The 23,184-nt window shown below is 48.1% G+C and overlaps 1 protein-coding gene across 1 annotated transcript in view; it reads left to right on the forward strand.

Moving 5' to 3' along the window:
• Positions 1 to 661: 661 nt before the first annotated feature.
• LOC118688780 (TGF-beta receptor type-2-like) overlaps positions 662 to 23,184 on the forward strand; it is a 30,398-nt gene continuing 7,875 nt past the window's right edge. Inside the window, exons 1-3 of the mRNA XM_036386640.1 lie at positions 662 to 800; positions 19,248 to 19,398; positions 21,176 to 21,378. Of these exons, the coding sequence (XP_036242533.1) occupies positions 749 to 800; positions 19,248 to 19,398; positions 21,176 to 21,378 (406 nt within the window). The 5' untranslated portion in view covers positions 662 to 748. The remainder of the gene's footprint in view (positions 801 to 19,247; positions 19,399 to 21,175; positions 21,379 to 23,184) is intronic.

Genomic DNA, 23,184 nt, shown 5'->3' on the forward strand with positions numbered 1-23,184 from the left:
TTACTGGTTTTTGCAGAGCAGTTGGAGATCTTGGGGAGAAAGCAGATATTTAAATGCCCTATGTTATTATTTTAGGCCCTGATTCAGGAAAACATATACGTTTAAATCCTGCTGCTTTAATGGGTTGCAAGCACCATTTTTAGGCTAAGCTCACATTGATGTGGTCTTTCTGAAAAAGCTGCCCTAAAACTTTTAATTATCCCTATTATAAATATAGCCCGTTGAAGCTTATTTAAAAGATAATTTCTAAAATACAGGGGGAAAGTAGTGAATTAATGGCAGCTCAGCATATTGAGGCATTACCTTTCGTGCTTTACTCAGATGAAAGACTCATGCAGGAGTACCCATGCCTTTTTGATTAGATGCATGCAGCAGGCTTTAGGTCCCCTTCAAAGATCCTTGGGCTGTATGGAGCCAGGAGCAGCTCTGCATTGACATCAGGGGGAAAAAAAAATCAAACTCTTTTTCTCAGAGCCTGACTCCTTCCCCCAGCCCCCCCTCTCGTATTTGTATATATTTCGAGAGGAGAGTCAGGCTCAGCTTGTTCATAAACTGCAGTTCCTGGGCGGACCCCACGCACAGCTGGGCTTTAGCGGCTGGATCCGCCTTCCCGGCAAGCCCGAGCCGGGAGCCTCGCAAAGAGGGGCTCCGGGCTTGACAGCACGACCGCAGGAGACTGGCTCCACCGAGGAGGATGAGCTGGTCACCGCCGTGAAGCTGGGCTTCTGCTTGCCAGTGGGATCCAGAAATGGGGCACTGGAGGAGACCGGGTCTGCTGTCCTTACTGCTGCTCTCCTTGTGTGAGTAGAAGAATGTTTCTGGTCAAGCAATGTTTTAAGCAACATACTCAGAGAGGTCGTTTATTTTTCCTTCCTCCAGCAAAACAGCTAATCTTTGATTTCTCCCCTGACAGCAATTAGCCAGAGGTTTGGAAATAGCAGAGAGTTTAGTTGAATACTCTGCTACGACTGTGTATTTCTCCTATGGCGAGGGGCAAGCCACTGCCTGGTGGAAAGTGCTGTGTGCTCGCTTGGAGCAGCTCGCAGATGTCAGTGTTTACAGTGCAAAAATATATATAGGTCAGCATTACTTGTTGGAAGTTTTTATTTTATTTAGGGAGATTAAAAGCAACTGAAGTGCACGATCGCTGAACGATCTGGCTTCAACAGTGTCCAGATGTGGTGAAGTTTGCAGCTTAGAACTTTTATCAGCCCTGGTTTATGTGCAGAATTAATCGAACTATTAAAGGAAGAGGAAAGAAGTGGGGAGAGGGGGAGGAGAAGTGTCTTTGCAACAACATCTGGTTATTCGGCAAACCTTTCCAGCACTTACGTAAAGATCTCTTTGTAATAAGTGCCCTGTTTCAGTTTTGATAGCACTTCTTCAGTACTGTAGATAAAACTCTCCAGCAGCACTTGAAAATGTGCCCATCCGTGGTTTAACTTTTTCTTGTTTATATCTTGATGATTGTTTCATAACAGGGAATGGATTTGTATATAAGTGAGTGTTATATACACATCTCCTAAGTATGTGTGTGTGTGTCTTTCTGTATATACAGAGCCTGTGTATGTGTATACAGGCATATATCCCTACAAAGCATATATTTATATATTTGCATGGACACTACTTTTAAAAGTGAACTCTTACAAACACAGACCTGTTACCCTTGATATAGAAATTTCAATGCAACCAAAATCACTTTTTGGTCAAAGTGATGAAGGAGGAGGATTATAGTTCCAGTATTTTGCATCCAAATGAAATCACTAGGGGCAGGGATCTGTATCTGCATTCACTTTACATGGGTCCCCCTATCTACAAGACCAGGGAATAAAAGAATGACTGGACAGTAATTTGTGTTTAGGCAAACAAAACCATGGGTGCAACTGATGAAGCAGAGAGAACCAGATGGGGAGACTTAGGACATAGTATCTGATTGATTTTTCAAAGTTACGGAGATCTATAGTATTCATTTTTGTAGGTAATACTCTAAAGGGTGGTTTGAAATGTAGGATGCTATACTGATAACATCCTGCTAACTTAATCACATTTGGAGCAGGAGTTACTACAAGTTATTATTTAAAGCACAGTCTTAGGTTATTTTTGGTAAGAAAGAAGACCACTAACTATCCTTCAGAAGTACCTAATTTTGGAGTCATTTAACTTATGGTTTCCTTTTTCTAAAAGGCACAGTTTTCATCTGAAAGAAGCCAAACCAAAACATCTCAACATTACTAAGTTCATCTGAAAGGTTATATGAGTGATATGATGACAAAATTTGCCTCTGCACAGGGTAAAAAAAATAAGCCAAGGCTTGTTATCTGTGATTCAGCTCACCAGTGATAGATGTTTTCTGGGACTACATCCACTTCCTTTGCATTTAGTGTTAAGATTGACCCTACAGTCATTCTGAAAAAGTAGAAGTACCCAAGGAGGCCACTTCACATTGACATTAAAAGAGAAGGGAAGAGCTAGGTCCTCAAATTCCCCAAATTGACAGAACATGCACATTCAGCTGTTCTTCAGGCAACAAATCATGCCAGTCATCAAGCCTCTCTTTAAAGAGTGACAGCTCTGGCTTGGTGGCAGCAGCAAAGTTGCTCCTCTTAGCACAGAGATTTAAGACTTACCATAGAGAACATGGCCCAGAACACTGAAATTCAGCTACTGGATTTCCCTAATTCTCCATAGCCAGCCCTACCAAGGCTTCAAAATATCCACCCTAAACCTCCCCTCAATGGCAGTGCCTGCTGGAGGGCAATAATTTTACATGGCTCTCTCAGCAGAAGGTGAGGACAGGAGCTGTAGTTTCACCACTGCTAACACAAACCCTCACACAGGTGAGCAGAGAATCCTGCCAGGGCAGAGAGCTGGTGCAGTCCTGGACTTATCTGGAACAGGATAAAAAAACATGAGGATCATTCAGAATTGGAAAACTGTCATACAGGGGGTTGGAGCTGTAGCCTTTCAGTGTCTTCAGGCTGGTCAGGAGAGAGCTGGGAGGTGAGCTGGCCATGTACAGCCAGGTCCTGGGATAACCTTTTCTGGCAGAGGGCTTCCTCTTCTGTGGAACAGAGCTAAAACAAGATGTGCACACTGGAAGCTAAAATGGGGCACAACACAGCAAAGTTGTTCCAGCCGATAGTTCCTCAGGCTTGGGATGTGGTGGGTACTTGTTACTCAAAGCCTTCAAGATTGCAAGACTACCTGCTTGGAAGTCTATAACCTATACAGAAACTATAGATTTGATATCAGGATTACTGTATTGTGCACATGGAAACACTCCGTCCTTAAAGGTAGGAATTGAAAGTTTTCCAGCCCTGTTTTCTGTGAATATTGGGAAATTATCCCTTGTGCTCCATCTGTCAGGAACAGGGCTCACATCCAAACAGGCAAGGAGCTGAGCTCAGTCTCATCTCACAGAGGGGACAGCAAAGCATCACAACCTCTAACCTGTGGAGACTGCACCAATAACTTGAGCTAAGTGTCACTGGTGTAACAACAGCTCTCAGGGCTGCAAAGAGCCCCAGGAGCCTGGCAGAGCCTTTGTGCATCCAACCTCCAAAAGAGGATATGAAACTCCAAATCTGCCAAGGCACATAGCACTTACCAAGGGAGAGCAAGCTGTACCCCTTGGGCTCTGGTGAGGTTCCAAAGAAAGAGAAAGAAGATTTTTGAAATGAGGTGAGGTTGCAGGTCTGCTACCCCAAGTCCAGAGCTCCCAGTTCCTGGGGTTTGAGTTTGCTTCCCCATAACTAGGTCTCCTGTTAAAAATGCTGGTCTGCTGAAATATCCTGGCTTTTTTTGCCAAGTCTCCTGGGCTCCCTTTGCCATGGTTGATGGCTCTACAAAGAGTGCATTTGAGGGTAATCTCCTGATAGATGGTGGCTTTCTGAAGCCACATTCTCTTTCCTGCTTGCAAAAACTGTTCCCCCAGTGAGCCTCTTCAGCTAAATATATAGAGCGTATAGAATTCATAAATCAGGACAGGGAGCTCCAAGGCTGTCAGAAAAGCATCTCTGGCTTTTGATCTGCCCAAGAAATCTCTGACCTATCCCAGGCTCCTCAGGCAGCTTGTTCAAGAAGTTGGCCTCTTATTTCTGAGGTCACCAGAGCTAAAGCCAGGGGTTGTAGTGCCACCAAAATGCCGGCCCGCTCCTCAAGCAGGGCCTCTATTGGGATTGCATCCCAACACCAATGCATGCAAAATTTAGGAACACTGGGTCAAACAACGAGAGGATGAAGGAAGGAAAAAGACAAAGGAAGAGTCACCCTCCATTTCACAGGCATTTTACAGAAAGGAGCTTTGCAGATCCAAAGACAAGCCAGAGCAGCAGAGCAAACCTCTCCTCCCAGGCTAAGCAGCATGTGGAGCTGGGCACTGCCTACCCCAGGACACAGGGCTGCAGGGCTGGTTATGACAATCCATGTCATATTGATTTAATACAGCCAAAATAAAGGAAGAAATTAGAAATTACCATCCTCAGAAAGCTCTGAGGACTACCAGAGCCCCGCACTGGCTCGGTGTAGGTAGCTGGGTTGGGAGCAGGCACAGGCTCTCACTGCCTGAAGGAGAAACTTGTGCATCCTACCATGAGGCTAAATAAGAACAAAGCTGCAGCAAATTCTCCAGTTAGGAAATAAAAATGGAAGACACAAGAAAAACCCTGACAATGCAGAACTGGAGTGCTCTGCAATGTTGCAAGTGCCATCAGACTCAGCAAAGTGATGGCTTATTTTCAATTCACCTTTACACACCTCCAAATCTGATGCTACGGTTTCAGTCCCTGGTGTGAATTAGATTAACTGAAGGTCAAGAAGAGTGGCAGTGTACAACTATGTGAGATGAATGAAAACTGGTATTTCCTCTCCCCTTGCACCTCCAGCTTAGCTCAGACTTGAGAGAGGCTAGTCATTGGTATAGCTGACCATCAGTAAAGCTTCACTCTGCATTTTGATAGGGGGCTTTGAGGAAAGAAATACTTTCTGAAATATTCAGTACAACTTGAAATTAAAACACACTATTTTCTGACCAAAAAATCCCAACAACCAACACAAACCTGTTGTTTCCTGGTATTTGACTGGTGTTATCACTGTTTAATGATGGCCCCAAAGACATTTTTGTGTACTAGTAGTAAATAAGTTCAGCCAGCTGCAATCATGATACTTGTTACTCCCATTAGAGACAGATTTCTGCACAGATGTATCCCACGTATTCACTGAATATGCAGAAAGTAAACACTGGCATTAAAAACAGGTGACTGGGGCCTTTTATTCTGAGAAAGAATTCCGCTCTACTGCCTGTTCTCCACAGCTTTATATTGCTCTGTGATTTGCTCTGTCGAGTTTATTTCCTCAGGACATTGTTTTCCTCTCCCCTTAGTGATAACTCTTTGCAATAACATTTGCTTTCAGCCAGGCTCCACAGTGCTGCAACTTGCCATAAACTAATGAACTCTCCCATAGACTGTCATGTTTTCAAGGAAGCGCAGCATCTGATACTTTTATTAAAAAAAAACAGTCCCACCAAGGAGACAAAATCAGCAGCTCCCACACACTCTGCTCTTTTCACATCCCGAGTTCAGCGCTGTGTGCCAAGTGAAAGCCTTGCTCTGGAAGGGGCCTCCATGCAGAAGGGAGATAACACCACTGATGGCTGCCTGCCCTATCAAACCTACATTATGTCCGTGCTGGACCCCAACTGTGGGATAACATTTCCTTAGGGATCTTCAGGGGGAAGTGAAGGAGTGGCTGAAAGCTGTCTTGGCCCTGCTTGCGTGCGTATCCCTGAATTGAGAGTCAGCTCTTGTGATCCTGCCTCTGGAAAGGATCTGTAGTGTCCATCAGAGTCATATTTCTTCTTCTTCAGTTGGTTCATCTTTTTGTTACATCCCATGTAGGTTGAAACTCTGCTGCCAGCTTCTGGTAACTGTCAAAATTTTAGGAGAAGTGGGAGAGCCTGCTTATCGTGCAATCCCCTCTGCAGCCCATGCTCCTACCAATTATGAGGCTCCAAGACTTAAACTTTCATGGAGCTGTTGCACTGCAGTGTTTTCCTTCCCATTGATAAGCTAGGAACAAATGACAGCTGATTTATACTACAGCAAATTCATTGTGGCATGTGGGTCCTTAATGTGTCCAGCTGTGACCACAGCCTGCCAGGCTGTGCTGGACACAGGGCTATGGCCCATGTGGACTCCAGCAGCCCAAGCACATGCCTAAACCCAAGAGCTACCCTGGACTGTGCAGGGCTATCTAGATTCAGGATTTTTTTTTTTAAGGACCTTATCACTATTTGAGCTGAGTGATTTGAAGCAATCAGCCTGGGCATGCTGTAGCTGAGGGGCTGATGTGCAGTTCCAGCTGTAGTGGGGGGCTGAGGTGGGGTTCCAGCCGTGGCAGCTGCAGAGTGTCACTTTGCAGGGCTCTGTGCTCCAGTTCCACCTGTGCCTCTCTCAAAGTGGCCACAACTCTCGAGTAGTTGAAGCAGCATCATATTGGACACATTTTGGTGGCAGGAAGATCTCTCACCTTCCCACGCTATGGATGGAGCTGTTCCCTTTTAGCTCCATGTCTGTTACTCTCCACTGGACCCAAAACTCCAGTCTTTCTGGATAAGTAGCTGTCCAAAGAAAGCTTCCCCAGCAGCTTCCACCTTGGCTCCAGACTCAGTGCAGGTGAGGTGTGAAGTTTCTGAAGGAAATTCCAGACTGCCTTCACTCAGCCCGCAAAGAGCTGTTGTCCTGCCCATGCAGCAGGCTTGATGGCAAGTGCTCTAGCCATGCCTTGCAGCTGGAAAATCCAGATCTCCAGGACTATCACACACCCTCTAATGCATGCCCTGCACACAAAGCAGCACAGATGTGCTTGTGCCAGCCATGGGAACCAGCACAGCCATGGCAGCCAGCAAACAGGGATGGGTTATTGCCCTGCCTTGGGATCCAGGCAGGGCAGAGCCTTGAAGCAATCACCTGAGCTGACACCCACTGATGTCTGATATTGCCCCACTTCCAAATCTCTCCTAATCTCTTCAGTTCCTGCAACATCCCTGTAAAGATGTTCCCAGAGGGAACACACATCTTTGCATCTGGAAAGTTCAGAGACATCTGCTGGAGTTCCTGGCCGCTAAGAGGGGCCTTTTCTTTAGATCAACAATGGGAAACCCTGGGATTTTGATCCATTCTCCCTTCAGCCATCCCAAACCAGAATGCTTAGCTGTATCCTGCATTGCCGTAGTTCACTGTGCACCCCGTCAAAAGATGATGTTGCCAATGTGGATTCATGCCGTGACCAGCAGGTGTGAAAATCCAGAGAAAAATTTCTTCACTTTTCCTGCAAAATCGGGAGGATAACTCAGGCCCCTTCCTGGAAACGGTTCTTGTGACTGCTGTGACTACAAGAGCTTCTGGTGCATTTACAGTGAACACTGGTGCAGATATTTATTTTAAAAGATCCTTTGCTGCTTCCAGGTGGATTGTTAAATAAACTGCTGTCCATGCAGAATGAATGCCTGTGTCCCCCTTGAGTGTTTGACTGAGCAGGTTGCCAGTCAATGCAGCTGGAACCCGATGAGGAACATCTGTTTGATGTTGCTTGATAAAACTCCCTGCCTTGGAGACTCTAAACACCAGCATCCAGCATGGAAGAAACTGAATCAGCTGCTGTCTTGCTGCATAAAGCATTTTTTTCATGCTAGATCTATCCCAAAATTAGCCCCAACCAGCCCATGATAGCAAAGAGACCCTTCTTCTTACAGTGGGAAGCGACACACAGACCCATAAGCTCAAGCAGTTGAATGAATCATCCTTCTTCAAATAGACCCAGGGTACAAGCATCCACAGAAATAAGACCAATGGATCCCCGGGGATCTCAGTTCCTGCCATGCCTTTAATATGCCAAAAGGCACTCAGTGGGAGAAAATGCCGACATTCCCACCAGAGGCAGAAACTATTAGTTCAGGGGGGAGGTCTCAGCAAACATTTACTGTGGTTTTGTATCTGTGCCCTGTGCTCACCTGTTTGTAGAACAGCATCTTCACATCTGAGCCTTCCTTTCACCCTTGCCAGGGCTATCAGCTCTGCAACAGGCTGTGGTATTGTGCAGAAGCATTGTTCAGCATATTCAGATTGTAGCATGTCTCAGGAGATGTCCAGAGGTAGGCCACTGAGTTGAAAACACCAGGCACTACTGCAAAGTGATGAGATTGTGGAGCAGGAGATGGGGAACAGAGAACATTCCCTGCTTTGTCATTTCTTCCATGCTGGAAGAGCAGCTTTGCCCCCTGAACATCATCTCCATCTCCCCCAGCTGCTGAGTCTCCTGGAGCTGTGCTGCAGCTCTGCCCAGGGACTGGGACTTGTGGGACCCTTCTCCTTCTCCTGCAAGGGGGATCTCTTGAGAGGAATTGTGAGGACACACAAGCTCCTGTTGCTTCTATGTGTGAAGAAAAAGCACTTCAAGCTCTGTCAACAGGACTCTCAGTTCCATTCCTGAAAAAATCTCCTTTCCAATCCCAGTCCCCTTGCCCTCCTGACATAGCTCTCTTCTGCTTTAAAAAGTGGAAAATATTCTGTTTGAATTCAACCCTACTGGGCAGTGCATTTTGGTAGGTTACAACACAAGCTCCTTATAAGATATATTTAACAGGTGAAGAAGGGCATGAAAGAGAAGAAGACACCATCTACTCATGTGCTAAACATGGGACACTTCAGGAGAAGGCAGAAAGTTTTTAGCATCTGTAACCCAAGCTAGCCTCAAGCTCCCTCTGACAGAACAAATTACTTAATTACTGTTGGAGCTGGCCTAAACGAGGGCAAAATTCTACTCTACATAATGATTTCAGCAGACATAAAGAGCTGGCAGTGTTGGAACAAGCTGATGACAGCACATGGATGGAGAGTTCACAGAACACCTCTGCCCCAGCAGCTTGAGTCCCTTGCAAGCCCTTTTTCTCCTTGGGAATGAAAGTCATACAAATGCAAAAAATGCAAACTGGTCAATCATAAGTCCAACCAGAGATGAAGAGCAGCAGCTCCAGTCCAATGTCTCTTTGTGGGCTCATCAAAGACCTTCTAGCAGATGGGACACCAAATGTGTGCCAGAAATGTAAAACACTCCTCAGGAAGTTCATCTAAATCACCAGTAACCCATTTGCACTTAAAACAGAGCAAACCCTGGTGCCCAAATGTGACCCAGATAATGCTTCTGACGTGTTTGCCTATTTGGATGGTATCCTTCCATTTCAATTCCATCTAGTCACGGAAATCCAGGATTCATGCAGAGCCTGAAAAACACACAGAAAATTGAATTCCAGAGCATAATATGATGATAATTGTAAAAAAACACTGACTGCTGCACAGTAGTTTTACTTGAATGGCATTAGTTTAGGCAGAGCAATGTCTGCTACTGACTGGCAGCTCACGTGTTTTTGCTTCTTGGTTGATTGCTGCTGCTTTTTCTGTGTAAAAGGGGGAACTCATGACTGCTGCATCTGAGAATGAGCTGCAGAAGCTGCAGTTAATTGGATATAGGATAGACTCTTGGTGCCTCTGCAGAAACAGGAGCAACAAAAATGATGGCAACAGCAGAGTGGGTTTGGTTGACTGTTGCATTCTGCCAGGCAGCTCTCGGTCCTAAAAGTGCTCTACAATCCTCAGCAGTTTCTGCAGCAACTTGCAACAGGATGAGCTCAAACCACCCAAGCGTGGCCAGGCAGTGACTCCTGCTCCCCAGCAGTGTGGGAGGTGGCAGAATGGACTTATTTTTAAGACAAGAATTTAGTCAGGACCGAATCACTGCAAAGGGCTCTTCAAAGGGCTGAAATCTCGGAGCCCTCTGAAAACATGGCAGGCAAATCCCCAATCATTAGAAGGCAACATGGCAGGCAAATCCCCAATCATTAGAAGGCAACTTCCACTGGGGACGTGCCAGCTCAGCCCTCTGCAAACCCCACTGGCAGCTCACACGCCCCAGGCTGTGATGTGCTGATAATGCATTGCCTCACCCTGCAAGGCCCCAGATATGCAGAGGTGCTGGCAGAGCTGCTAAAATTACTTATGAACTGCTGAAACTCTGCATTTCCCCACCTCCTCAGACCCTGAATAAGTTGCTTTGCTTTCCATCTGACAAGGAGGAGTGGCACGTTCCCCTTGTGTGCTGTCAGGGCTGGTGGGAGTTGCTGTGGCAGTGTGGCCATGCTGTGATGCTGGTGAAGGTCCCACACTCTATCCATCGTTTTCTCTAGGGCTAACCCCTGCCTGTGGGGTTTTTTTCCCTCCCAGGCACTTCAGGCTGTGCTGCTGGCTTGGCTTGTTCTCTCTGGGGTTTTCCAATACAACAGGGTGGAAAGGACAGCAGAATATAGGAACAAGAAAGAAATGGGGATGTAGATGCAATGAAAGGGACTTGCTGTCAAACAAGGTTGCACCTTCAGACAAGGATGGCTGCAAAATTTGGTTTGTGTTATAGCTTCCCTCATCTGACAGTCATAGCCCAGTGGCTGACAAATGCCTAAAGGGATGAGGACAGGTATTACCAGGCAAATTCATACCTGCTTTTGTCTGCCAGGGAAGCTTTGGCCTCGCCTGGTCATGGCTCTGGAGGTACTGACCATAATTACGCAATGCCCCTCAATATCCAGCAGGTAGGGAGTAAAAAATCCCTACTCTTAAGCTGCTATCCTGGGTAATGTGAGGGATTCCTGTGCTAACCCTCTGTTCTAATCCTCAACCCTCCTTCGAGCTGTCTTTTCAAGGAAGGATGCAGAGCATTCCTGCTCATCTCGCAAAGGAGTAAACTAGCCTCCAGCAGGGGGGACAACCCCTAACTTTTGAGTTTTCTCCTTGTTTTAGGACAGCTTTCCTCATCCAGCAAGTCAGCACAAGGGTAGGTGCAGTGGTGACACCCACATGGAGCTGTGAGCTTGTCCACCAGCATTGCCCTCAGGGCTGTCCCATCCTGCCCCTTCAGCACCCTCATCTGTCCCTGGATCCCAGCTGGAGTCACCTTTGTGTTCAAATTCCAGCCCAGCAATTGGCAAATGATGTCACATGGTCCATGAGCCCAGCCAGGCCTAATACAGCATTTCAGCCTAATTGGACTTAGCTTCTTGCCCAGGTGAAGCAGGTGCTTGGCTGCCTCAGGGACTGATTGAAAAATAATGCAAATAACATGCAACCAGGTAAGTCCCAACCACCAACTTTACTGATATTTCAGTGAAGTGGATCCAGAAATACACACATCATTTTCAGGCATCGCTGAAAGTTTCAAAGACCCTGAGAAAAACAAATGAAATAGTGCAAAGCCACTACTGTTTTATCCAGTCCACATTCCCCCATCCTCAGCTCAACATCTCTGGATGTAAACTGGTGTTAATGGGAAAGATGTTGTCCATGACACCAGAAAGCAAGTGCTCCTGAAAGAGCTTGAGTTCAGAGTCTAATGGGGGTATAGTTTTTGCCTCACCTGATCTTTACAGTGCTTCCAAAGCTCAGCAAGGGCAGAACATCTTCCTTGTCATGTTGGGCTGGGTCCTGCTGGGCTTCAGGGCCTCAGGACTGCAGGGTTGGCTTGCCTGGTTTTTCCAACTTAAATCCCAAACTTTCTTTCAGGCATAACTTTCACATTTTGAGTTCCTCAGCTGAAAGACAAAAAAATAGGCAAGTGTCACACATTTCAAGGCACAGGAGAAATCAACAAACTTACTTAAAAATATTTAAGTAAAATAAACTTCATCTTAATAATTTTTCCTTGTAACACACTGTCATATTCTATGTGCAATTTTTCCATAACTCTTTTCTAATGGGTTGCATGAGAGCTTGGATGCAAATTAACCACGAGGAGATGGGAAAGATCCTCCAGGAATTGCTCTGCATGTGGAAATGAATTTCAGTTTAGCCACTTCAGAGCAATTTTTTTGTTTACTTTCCACTGACATGAAATCAGCCACGATTGCATCGCATGCGGGATTGGTTAGCCAGTTACATAATGCTTAATAAATCCAAGAGAAATAATGTAAAACACATCACCCAGTCTGGGAAGAGGAACAGTAACTCAGTCAGCGTCACCAACCCACCCAGGCCAGGCATCAGGGAAGCATCTGACCCAGTGCTGGGGGGATGCAGGCTTGTGCTGCTGCATGATAAATGTCATTAGGAAAAAGGCTTGTGGCACGTGTGGAGGCCTTGAGGACAGACAGATTGTGTGTGATGGTGAGGGTCCATCAGGAGAGCCTCATGGGGAGGGCAGCTCAGCCTGTCCTGGGCTGCTGGCATACCCAGCTCCAGCTGGCTCTCTGCTGTGCAAGGTGTTACCTCACCCCAGGAGCGCTCCCCCAAGTGCTTCCTAAAATCACAATGGTCCTGTAAACAAAAAGAGCAAGATTAGATGATTAATTATTTACCACAGATTATTTCTGCAGTGGCGTGGGGAGGAGAGAGAGCGTTTCACTGGTGGTCCCTGGGGAGCAGGAAGGAAGGGAGGTGACCCAGGACGGGGCTGCCAGGCTGAACACAAAACGGTAGTGCTGATTTAAACCCAAAAAAGTGGGGGGTGTGAGAAGACTGAAGGTACCTCTGGCCCTGCAGTGCCAGCACTCTGGCTCTCCCAGGAAAGCTGCTCCAGGCCCACACCACTGCTCTGCCTGGAGCAGCTCTTGGCCTCTTTTCCCACATTTTCCTGCCTGCTCTGCTCCCCCGCTTTGCTTCTAGTCCCAGAGGAGACCTGCTGATGCCTTCACCCACGCTGTGGCTGACTTCCAACAGAGGAAAAGCCAGGAATGAAGGGGTTAATTACTACAGGCACAGCACAAGCCAAGTCTGTAAGTGACTCCCTATTGCTATTTCGAAAAGAGGCTGCCTGGAAAGGGAAAGGAAAAAAAAAAAAAAGAGAGGTTTACTTTACAACCATCATTATTTCATCTGCAGAGTTTATACAATGGAAAATAAAAGCCAGGGTACGCGAAGTCAAATCATTTCTGTTTCATTAATGGTATGGAAATCGTTTTGTTTTTATAGGGGAAAAACAAATGTGATCTTGATGTGTGTGTGTGTGTGTGTGTGTATGTGTGAGCATGCAACTCCCTTCATTGCAAAGGGCAGAGCAGTGAAATCCAGAAATAAAAAATGACTCAGAGGCCGTAGGACCTATGAGTCAGTTGAGCTGTTGTTGTTTTTAAACACAAGCGAGAGCACAATATGGCAAATAATTGCCCCTGCAGCCCCCCTGCCACCAGCATCCCTGCTGGCCCAGCCGTCCCAGGCTGCAGCACAGGCTGCTCTGCCAGCCCCCAGGCTGCACACCGACCCCCAGGGACACAAAGGGCTGGAGCAGGGCTTGTCCCTGCAGGAGCAGCTTTGGGGGACAGAAAGTGAAATCTGTGAAAGGAGCTCGAGCCCCGGTCAGAGTGGATGGAGGAGACAAGTGGCTGCGAGGGCAGGTGGGGGAGTGCAGGGCCACTCCCCTGTCCTCACCCAGACATCAACTGACCAAAATCAAAGAGAAAATGCTCTGGCCAGATTCTCCCTGCCGAGTGCCAGGCATCTCCTCGCTGGCCCCCGGCACTCCAGCCTGCCTGGATGCTGCTGGGTGCCGGGGTACCTCAGCACAAAACATCCCCACGCCCCAAAGGCAGAGTCATTGTGCTGATACACAGAAAACTTATGAAAGGCACCCGAGAAACACCAGAGATTACCAAAGCAGAAGGACAGACAGCAATCTGCAGAGCTTGTCCCTCCCCTGGGTGAAGTTAGATCATGATGTAATTTAAGCATCTGAAAGAGACAGGAGGAGCCTGCTGTTATGATCCATACCCAATTTACTTCGTGATGGGACTAAGCAGTATTTGCTAAACACTGAATTTAAAGGGATATTTTCACAAAGGAAAAATAAGTGGTAGAATAAGTCAGTTACCAGCCCGTTTGAAGAAGGTCCAAGTGAGCCAGAAATGCATACTGCATGTCCTCCTGGCACTGGAAGAACTGGTGTCCAACACAATCAAAATCAGTCCTTTTTTATGCACTAGGAAACATTTCTGGCTCATTCCTTGCTCCATACTGTACTCTGCCAAATGCAGTATTTATTATGCAGGACCATGTGGGACCACATACCTGAGGATGGAGCCTGGTTTGGTCCCCTGATCTGAATGCAGCACTGATGGATTTCCTTGGAGAGCCAGTGGCTTGTGCCTTGCAGAGGCAAAAACTGGGATATTAAGATTTTCCAGCTCCATTTGGCCTGCTCTACCTCTCCTACAAAAATAAAGATACAGTGTAAAACACATGGATGGAGAAGAGCAGCCTGACACTAAAAACGTCTTTGGTTCAGCACCAGACCCCACCACTGGAGAACAGGAGGAAACTGAGCTGCATCCAAAATAGACGTACAACACTTTGAGGTCTGGTTCTGGGGAGATCCTGCAGCAGAGCAGGATGCTGCAACAAGATCAGGCAAGACTGCAAGAAATCTGCAAGAAATCTGGGATCACTGTTACACAGATCATGCTGAACAACTTCCATGGGAAATTCTGACCCTGTGCAGAATCTCCTGGAAATCAGGGCACAGGAATTATCCTGGTGCCCATCTGTGGCACTGGTTGCTGCACCAGGGAGGAGGCAGCTCAGGAGTAACCTGGTGATGGGAAACACCTGGTGCTCTCACATGGGTCAGCAAGAGAGCAGAGCCCATCAGCTCTGCTCTTGGATTAATCTTAAAAACAAAGTATTGCATATAAAAGGGAAGGAATTTGTTTGTTCTCATAATAATTTTATGAGGCTCTGTTATTGCATACTTGTGTCATTAACCATGGATAAAAGCCCAAAGCAAAACCTAATCCTAAGCTTGGCGGCAGACGCAGGGACCGCGGTGGAGCCCAGGCTCACCCAGGTGGGAAAGCAGGTCCCAGTGCAGGTTGTGTTTCCACCAGGGCACCTCTCTGGAGGCTTCCAGGAAGAACAGGGCTGCAGGGTTGGGTTAGAGCTGCTCCCCAGTCCTGTGTTTGAGTGCACTGCTCATTACAGAAAGCAAAGTGCATCTCAGCTAATCGCCCTAGCCTTGGCCTCTCCCAGTGCAAAGCCTGGGGATTATTACAGGTTGACTGGCTTGCATGGAAAAGATCATGCAGGTGCCCCCAGAGCCACTAGAGCAACAGCAAGCTGGGCAGCTCTCTGTAACTGCTGAAATGGTGTCAGGCCCATCCTGGGGTGCTTGGAGATACACAGAAATGGGGGGATAGACCTCACTGTAGAACATTTACAACCTAAAAGTTAACAAAGTTTCTTTGTCCTTGAGAAATACAAGCAATGTAAGGACAGTTATCACTGAGCACAATCTGAAGGTCCTATAGTGGAGGCTCTGTGTAACAAAAGCCTTGGTCTCCTTTCACCTTGGGAAGGGAAGAGCTGGAAACGGATAAGTGCCCTAGCATCTCACTCCAAACACATTCCCTTAAGCCCATCTTGGTGTTTAGCTGTCCCGAAGCACCACGTCAGGGAGAATACCTGAGAACTGAAAGTGTTCATTCTGCCCCTCAGTGAAAATGCATTTCCTGCCCTTGCTGGGCTATGAGGAGCTTTCTCCTTGCCTGTAACAAATGTGCTGTGCCTGCACCCCCAGGCACCCCCAGCTTGCTCCTTAGTGGTTCCTCCTCCTTGGGGAGCACAGTGTGGGGAAAACTGGAGCCAGAGTGAGGTGCTGGGTGACCCATCTGCTCTCTGGGGCTGCAGAGATGGATAGTGGCTCACAAAATGCCCCTCCATGTCCTTACAGGTGCATTCCCTGCTAGCAGAAAGCTCATCTGCTGTGGGTGGCTGCTCAGCGGTGGGATCGGGCTGGAATTCTCTCGGAAAGCTGTTTTCAATGACTCCTGTGTGGGGAAGAGGGTGGGTTTGTGACTACAGCAGTGGTGTTTCCACGGGCTTTGCAGGTGGCCAAGCAGAGGTTGTGGATGCCCTGTGGGCAATGAGAGCCTGGAAGGCTGCCCTGACATGCAGGAAAAATATCCCAGTGTCCTTGGGTGGTGGTATCACCCCTGCTGCTATTGCAGGAGAGACACAGGCACTTCTGGCATCATTTTTCCATTATTCCCTGACTAGAAAATAATCTCATATTCTCTCAGTAACCTCTCTGGGGTCCCAGTTTTAGATACCAGAAGATTTGATCTGCTCTCGTGCACAGGAGAACAAGCCTTCCTACTGATGGGAAGCCAAGCTTGCTGTGAGCCCACCTATTGGTGACTTCAAACCACCTCTCCAACTGTCCTTCCACAATAACTTTGACTAACTGTACTATTTATTGGCTCACATCACATCCTTATGGCTTCAATTTATTTTTGGAAAACTCAACCCACATTTAATTAGTTTATAGTTTGTTCCAAGTTTTGCTTATCCAGCTTTTTTCCCCCTCTTTTTTTTTTTTAAGTTTGTATTTTGATGTTTAGCATTTGCCTTGGCAACATCTGGAACCCGTTTATGGAAGTGTATTGTTACTTTTACTGCTTGTGCAGCTTTATTAAATCATCTGATTATTAATATTGAAAGTGTTCATCTGGGTCTAATCAGGGCCAAGATGAGTGATGTGGCAGTTAAATTGTACCTACGAGCTCATGGTTCAAGGACACACAGTCCTGAAGAGCCTTGCAGTGGGCTTTGGGCTCTTTTTAGCTTCCTAGGACAAGAGGGAGGGGGGGGGAGAAAAAAGAGATATCCCTGCTCTTTCTTGCAGAGCAGATAACAGAATCACAGCCTGAGTTAGTTTAGAACAATTTGTCTCCAAGGGATTTTGTCCAGTTACTGCTGTATTTCTGGCTCTTGTTTCCCTATTTAACTCTTTCATCTGCCCTGGCTTCCCCTCTGCACAGCACAGCCAAGCCAAGATCCCCAGCACACACACCAGTGCACTATGTGTCTGACGTTCTGCCCTGAGATCTCAAGCAAACCCTAGATATAAATAAGTAAATAACACACCTGGTGGGTATAAATATATAAATAACCAACCTCATCCTGCACCAGCAACATCCACGACCTGCATTTGTCCTGTTGTTAGTCCCCTGCAGAGCCTGCAGGTGTCCCTGGCTGATGGTGCTGAGCCAATCCCACAGCAGCTGCTGAGAGCACAGCATGAGCCATGCATGGGTTGAGCTGAAGGGTGGCAGAGGAACTGTGGCAGTGACACCACCAGGGCACAGGCCTGGGTGTGGTAGGACCTGGGTTTGGGGTGAGAAACCAGTTTGCCTTCAATTCTCCGTTCCCACGAAATTACCCAAACGGAGTCTGTAGGGTGCAGGGGCTGTTGCTGTAGGTTGAAGGCTGCACACAAATGCTGGGCTTGATTTCTGTTCCACATCCAAAACTCCCATCCTCCAATGGAGTTGCCTCAGATTCTACAAGCCCTGCTCTGGCAGAGCAAGGCAGGGAGGTGAGGGTCGCTCATGCTGGCTGCAGGTGCTTCAAATCCCAGCTGAACCCATGGTTTTGGTAGCTCACCCTCGAATGGATGTGGGTAACTGGATCTCTTGAGGTCACCCACAAAATCCCAGGGTGCCCCAGCAGGGCCAGAGCAGCCTCATGCATGGGGGGATGCTGAGCAAGAGGCTGTGGGCAATATCTTCACCTACCCTGCTCCCTGCTCCCCCAAAACCTGGCACAACACAATCCCCGCTGAGCTGCTTTTTAAGCCTGGCATGGGCCACTTAAGCCAAAATTTCCTCCTTCCAACCTTCAGATCCAACAGTCTTTTCCTCTGCACCCAGATTTTCCCCTCACCATTAACCTTGGCCCTAAATACAAGGCCATGGGAGCTTGTAAATGGTTTATTTCTGTGTGGGAGCCTTCCAGCAGTTCTTTATGACTGTTGCAGGGAGGGGGGTCTGGGCTGGTGAGGGAAGCAGAGCAGGCACGTGGGATGCTGTCAGAGCAGGCTGCATGCCCTGGATTTGGGGAGCAGGGAAGTTAAAAACCCCTTTTTGCTGTTGGGACAGTACGTGCACTAAAAAGGGTCCATGGGCTCAGCTGTGACCACAGGCTGGTCACCACAAAGAAGAGGTGACCACAAAGAAGGCAGGAGCTCCTGCATGTCACTGACAGACCTGGGGGTACACACAGCTGTGCTTGCAGGGGCTGAGGCTCCCAAGGCCATAGTCAGGAATTTTGCAATTTTTTTTCTTCAGACTTACAGCTGGTGATGAAAAACCCTGTGAGGGCTGTGGCAGCACTGTGAGCTATGACTGCCCTTTCCATAGGGGCTGGGAGTACCCAGCACTGCCGGGTGGTTCAGGGACACAGCAGCCAGAGAATCATGGATGGCCCAAAGCTTCAAAAAATTAGCTGCTGTAGTTCAGGTTCATACCTGAACACTTTGGAGTGCATATATTTAAGTTTAAAAAAAAAGTATAAGTAAATATTTCTACATAAGCCACTCAGTGGCATTTTTAAAAAGACATTTAGCAGCCTGAAGACAGGAAGTTTAAATTTAGCTGGGATTTATCCCTTAACCAAGCATAGTTCATGCACCCTTTCTATAAAAATAGAGATAATGTTATGCCTGTGAGATAGAGGCAGAGCAGCTCCCCACAGGCTGCAGTTATTCATGCTGCTGGGGCAGATCTGAGGCTCAAGGGACAGGAGAACATCTCGTGCTGGGATGGGCACAGTGGGCAGTGGAGCCCTGGAGGGAGCAGCCCCTGCTGCCCCAGAGCTTGGGAAGTCTCAGCAGACACTTGGGGACTGGGTAGCAAACACATTTCCCAGCCTGGCCTCATTGAATAGGAAGGGGGAGGACGAGGAGGCAGCAGGAGAAGCGGGAGCTGTCCCAGCCTGGCCGTACATCCCTCCCCAGCACCTCTCCTCCTGCTGAGAGGGAATAAATGAAGCCTTGAGGCATACAGCGACCCGAGATGTCCCTTTTGGAATGTACTCGGGACGAGGGGAAGTGCCAGTTTGAGCCTGGGTTGTAGAGGAAGAAGTACATTTCCCCTTGATGATAAATGGTACGGGGAAAGCAGAGGGGAAACGTGATTCCCTGTGGTTTCCCAGGCTTCTGGGAAAGCATTCTCCCACCTGCTCGAGGCTTTGGGATAACACAGAGCACAATTGACCGGGCAACGGAGAGCCAGACGAAGGTTTTTTAAAAAATGCACGGAGAGACGGGGTCAGGGGAGGCTCCTTGTCCCCTGGCCGTGCGAATGGCTGGGCACGGTGGCTGTTTGTCCCCGCTGGGGGCGAGCACGGCCGCGCTCACCGCAGCCCCTCTGCCCGCAGCCTGCGGTGCCGGCGCCCGCCGCAGCCTCAAGACCAACCTGTGCAAGTGGTGCGACTCCACGGCCCCAGCCTGCCAGGAGAAGGTGTGCTACAGCAACTGCAACCTCAACTCCTACTGCGAGGACCCCCACGAGATCTGCGTGGCGATATGGTAAGGGAAATCCCCTCTGCAAGGGCAGACAGGGGGAGGAAGGGTGTGTGTACCCCCGTGCTTGTGTTATTGCCTGTTGCAGCAATTCAGGCTTTCCTTTCTCCTTGACTCCATTATAATTAAAATTACAGTGCACAGTAAAAAAATCATTTGGTCTGCTCTGTAATTAGTACCAGTTTATTTTCTAAGTAAATTCAGCTTTTGAGTGCCTGACACAAAGCATGGCAAGCTTGCTGCAGGACCTACAAACTCTCATAAACTTCTGAATTTAGCTTTACAAGCTGAACCCAAGGGCAAAGCAGCAACCCTGACCTCCAAACCTACGATGTCCTCTTGCATCAGGGTGAAACCTCAGTTCACATGCAGGGGTGCAGCCAAGGTCAGGCCCCATCCAGCACATGGACAACTGAGCTGGCACCACACTGGGGTTAACCTACTGGGTTTGACCCACCTCCTTCCCATCCCCTGGGAAAAGTCCTTTTCTGCTCCTGTGAGAGGTGCCTGGACAGGAAGCACAATCTTGCATTTCAGGCCAAGCACACACTGCATGGTTTGGCCCGGAACAGTGCCTCCCCCAGCTTTTTCGTCCCCATGAGCAGAACTAAAAAAGCATCCATTTTAGGTCTGCCCAGAGTGATTTTCCTCCACTTTCCCTTTTAATTTGGCTGCCAAAGTGAAAGCCAGCCAAGCACTTATCGCTAGGCTTTATCTCAACCTGCTAATTAGTGTGAATGCTGCATGCCAGCTTTCAGTGGGAGTTTGCCTCAACCTAATTGTTGCATTATGGACTTTTAAAAAGCAAAACACAACAAGAAACCCAAACAAACAAATAACAAAATCCACCCCCTGCCCCAAATTCCCCTACACACACACAGAGAAGCCACCTTAAATCCTGGCTAGGCAATCCAGTGTGTGGCTGGGTTTTTCCCATTTACAGCTTAGATGTACAGGAAAAAGCAAGGGCCCTGCAGCAGGAATCCCCATGCCAGGGGAGAAATCCCACTGCACAGGATGGAGGTGCATCCTGCAATGTGTATTGGATGGGGTGAGGCAGCTACACAGTCACAAATACCCTGCCACCCGCTCCCAGCACCTCCCATCCCATTCTAGGATTCAGCCAGAGAATAAGATCCCTGCAGGCAGGGCTCACCTCCAGGCCAGCCTTGCTGCTCTTTGCAGAGGCACATGTGGATCATCCACACTTGTCCTGAGTGGGTATGTCAGTCACAGCAGCAGCTTTGGCCTCGTGCTCACCTCCTTCAGGGGCCCAGCCTTAGCAGAAGGGATCTCACCCTCCTAGGACTCTTCACGTGGGAGCTCCTCTGTCAAATTACCTGGTAGCGACAAAAAAATGCGGGGAGTGCTGAAACTGGGGGACTTCACCAGGGAGAGGGTGATGAATTTAGGTTCTTTCCTTGGTTATTATGTCTGACTTCCCATCTGACCCCAAAGACACTGTGAAATCTCCCCATACCTTCATTCCCTCGCTTTGCACCACCAGTCAGGAGGCAGAGGCTGTTCCTGGAAAAGTAATGAACTTGTGGTTGTCGTTTCTTTGGATGCACCCAGGAGTAGCTGCAATGCTGCAGCCTGTGCAGGGCCAGTCATGCCTGTCACTGGTCCTATAAGTACATGTAAGTAGAATTAAACCACAGCCACTGCAAGCAGTCATTCCCCACACAGCTTGAAAGAAATGATCTTAGGACCAGGTTTAAGGTGATGCACAGCTGACACAAGGGCCAGGCTGATGCTGTGTTGGTTCATTTGTCACATGCAGGAGACAGGACAATGAGAGCATCAGGATCAGCACGCTGTGCCACAACCCCCAGCGCCCCATCGAGAACCTCATGGTGCCCAACTACAACACCTCGCGCTGCGTCATGAGCCACCAGCCCAGCGAGGACAGCATCATCTACATCTGTGGCTGTGTGGATGAGCAGGAGTGCAATGACAAACTCATCTTTGAAAACCACACCAATGGTGAGTGCTTTTGTTAATGTTGTTATGGGGCAGCAGCATCCAGCACCAATGACAAATCCCTTGTATTTCCTGTGGAGTAGGAGATGCAATGGCAGAAGAGGCTCCTTTGCCATCTTCTTTGACCTCCCTATGTAAAAGCCAGTTAAAATCTCTACCCCTTTACTGAGCCCAGCATTTTGTCTGTGGCCAAAGCATTCCTCACAGCAATACCTCCAGCCTTGGTCTGGAAACATCCAGGATGGAAAATCCACCATATCTCTCAGTGGGCTGTGCCTTCAGCATAGGTTGAATCAACTGGGGAACCCAGGGGCAGGTGAAAAATAATGGGAGTCAAAAGCCCTGAAAGCTTTAAATAAATCACATTGGAGGAAATCCCACCCCAGAACTCACCCACAGGAACTGCTGGCATCCCCCGCAGCTGTAACCCAGAGAAGTGGAGATGCTGGGATGCAGGGCTGGGCACAAAGGAATGCCTGCCCTGCTGCTCTCCTGGGAATTCCTGCAGCAGTGTTTCTCCCAGGAAGGGATAGCTGGAGCCAGCCAGGTGCTGAGCACACACGTGAGCGCGGCTTGGCACGCTGCTGCACGTGGCTGGAGATCCAACGGGAGCTGTAAATCCACAGGAGGGACAACTAAGAGGCAGCTCATTTCTGTACCTCAGGAGGGTCGTATACTTTGGAAATGTTTCCAGCCAGAGCCTTTGGGGGCTTGTCTAAACCTCCCCAATTCTAACTGGACCAGGTTTATCCAAGTGTCCATCAAGAATCTGACCTGTAACAAAAGCAAAATTAAACGCCTCCAATTTTCCATAATCACAGAACAAGGAGATGCTGAAAATGAGCCTAAGCAGAACCTGCAAGCCAGTGGTATAGCTTCCCCTGCAACATAAGGAAAAAAGAAAAAACATCACATGAAATGCAAATTCTCTGAACAAACAGGCCACTTTAATGGAGGCAAATGATGCTAAATTTGGCGGCTCTTTGCTGCTTCCCCAGCCAAACATAACAGGTACACACACTTCTAGGGAGAGATAGTCAAATCCCAAAGCTGATGCTGGGATATGTAATTTCACACAAAAATGACAACTGGCTCATTGGAAATGCCGCCCCCAGCAAAGGCTCCATAACCAGCTCCTCCTGGCAGCCGGCACGGAAAGCGCTGGAAGCCGGAGCAAGACCAGTGCAGATCTTTAACAACTCTCTCCTCAAACCCCAGGCTCACAGACCCCATTCTTTACATCCTTCTCTTCTGCTTTAAGGGATCGTTTGCATTCTAAATATTAAATTATTGTCACATTCAATGGTCTAGACAGCTCCTGAGCAGAGACACGAGCATTCTCTGGCAGCTGAAGCAGGCAGATACTTTTCCTGGTTCTTGATTCCTCAAGCTTTGCTTTCAGGTCTGGACTCTGGGTGGCATTGCCCTCACACTAGAGGTGCAGGGGTCTCCATCAGAGCTCAGACACCACACTAATGAGCACAAAGAGCCATCTAAAGCTGTGCACACAGAAGCCCAGGTGAGACCTCGGGAAGATGCTGGGTAAGGTGGAGCATGGCAAGTGCTTTCCACCTGTGCTCCAGCTGAGCCTGGCCCTAGAGGTCCATATCCCCTCAGCAAGGATGGACAGACCCATACAGCAATTCTCAACAAGGTGTGGGTTTACAGACCTGTGGTTATTGCCAGATCAACTACATTTGCTCTCCACAGAAGGGGTTTAAGTCCTGCTGCAGCCCCTGTGTATCAAAAGACTTCCATCAGGAAGGGGCATCCTCACGTAGGAATTTCCTGAAGTTGTGTTAACTTCCC

Source organism: Molothrus ater, chromosome 7 (genome assembly GCF_012460135.2).
Source record: "Molothrus ater isolate BHLD 08-10-18 breed brown headed cowbird chromosome 7, BPBGC_Mater_1.1, whole genome shotgun sequence".
NCBI classification, from domain to species: Eukaryota; Metazoa; Chordata; class Aves; order Passeriformes; family Icteridae; genus Molothrus; species Molothrus ater.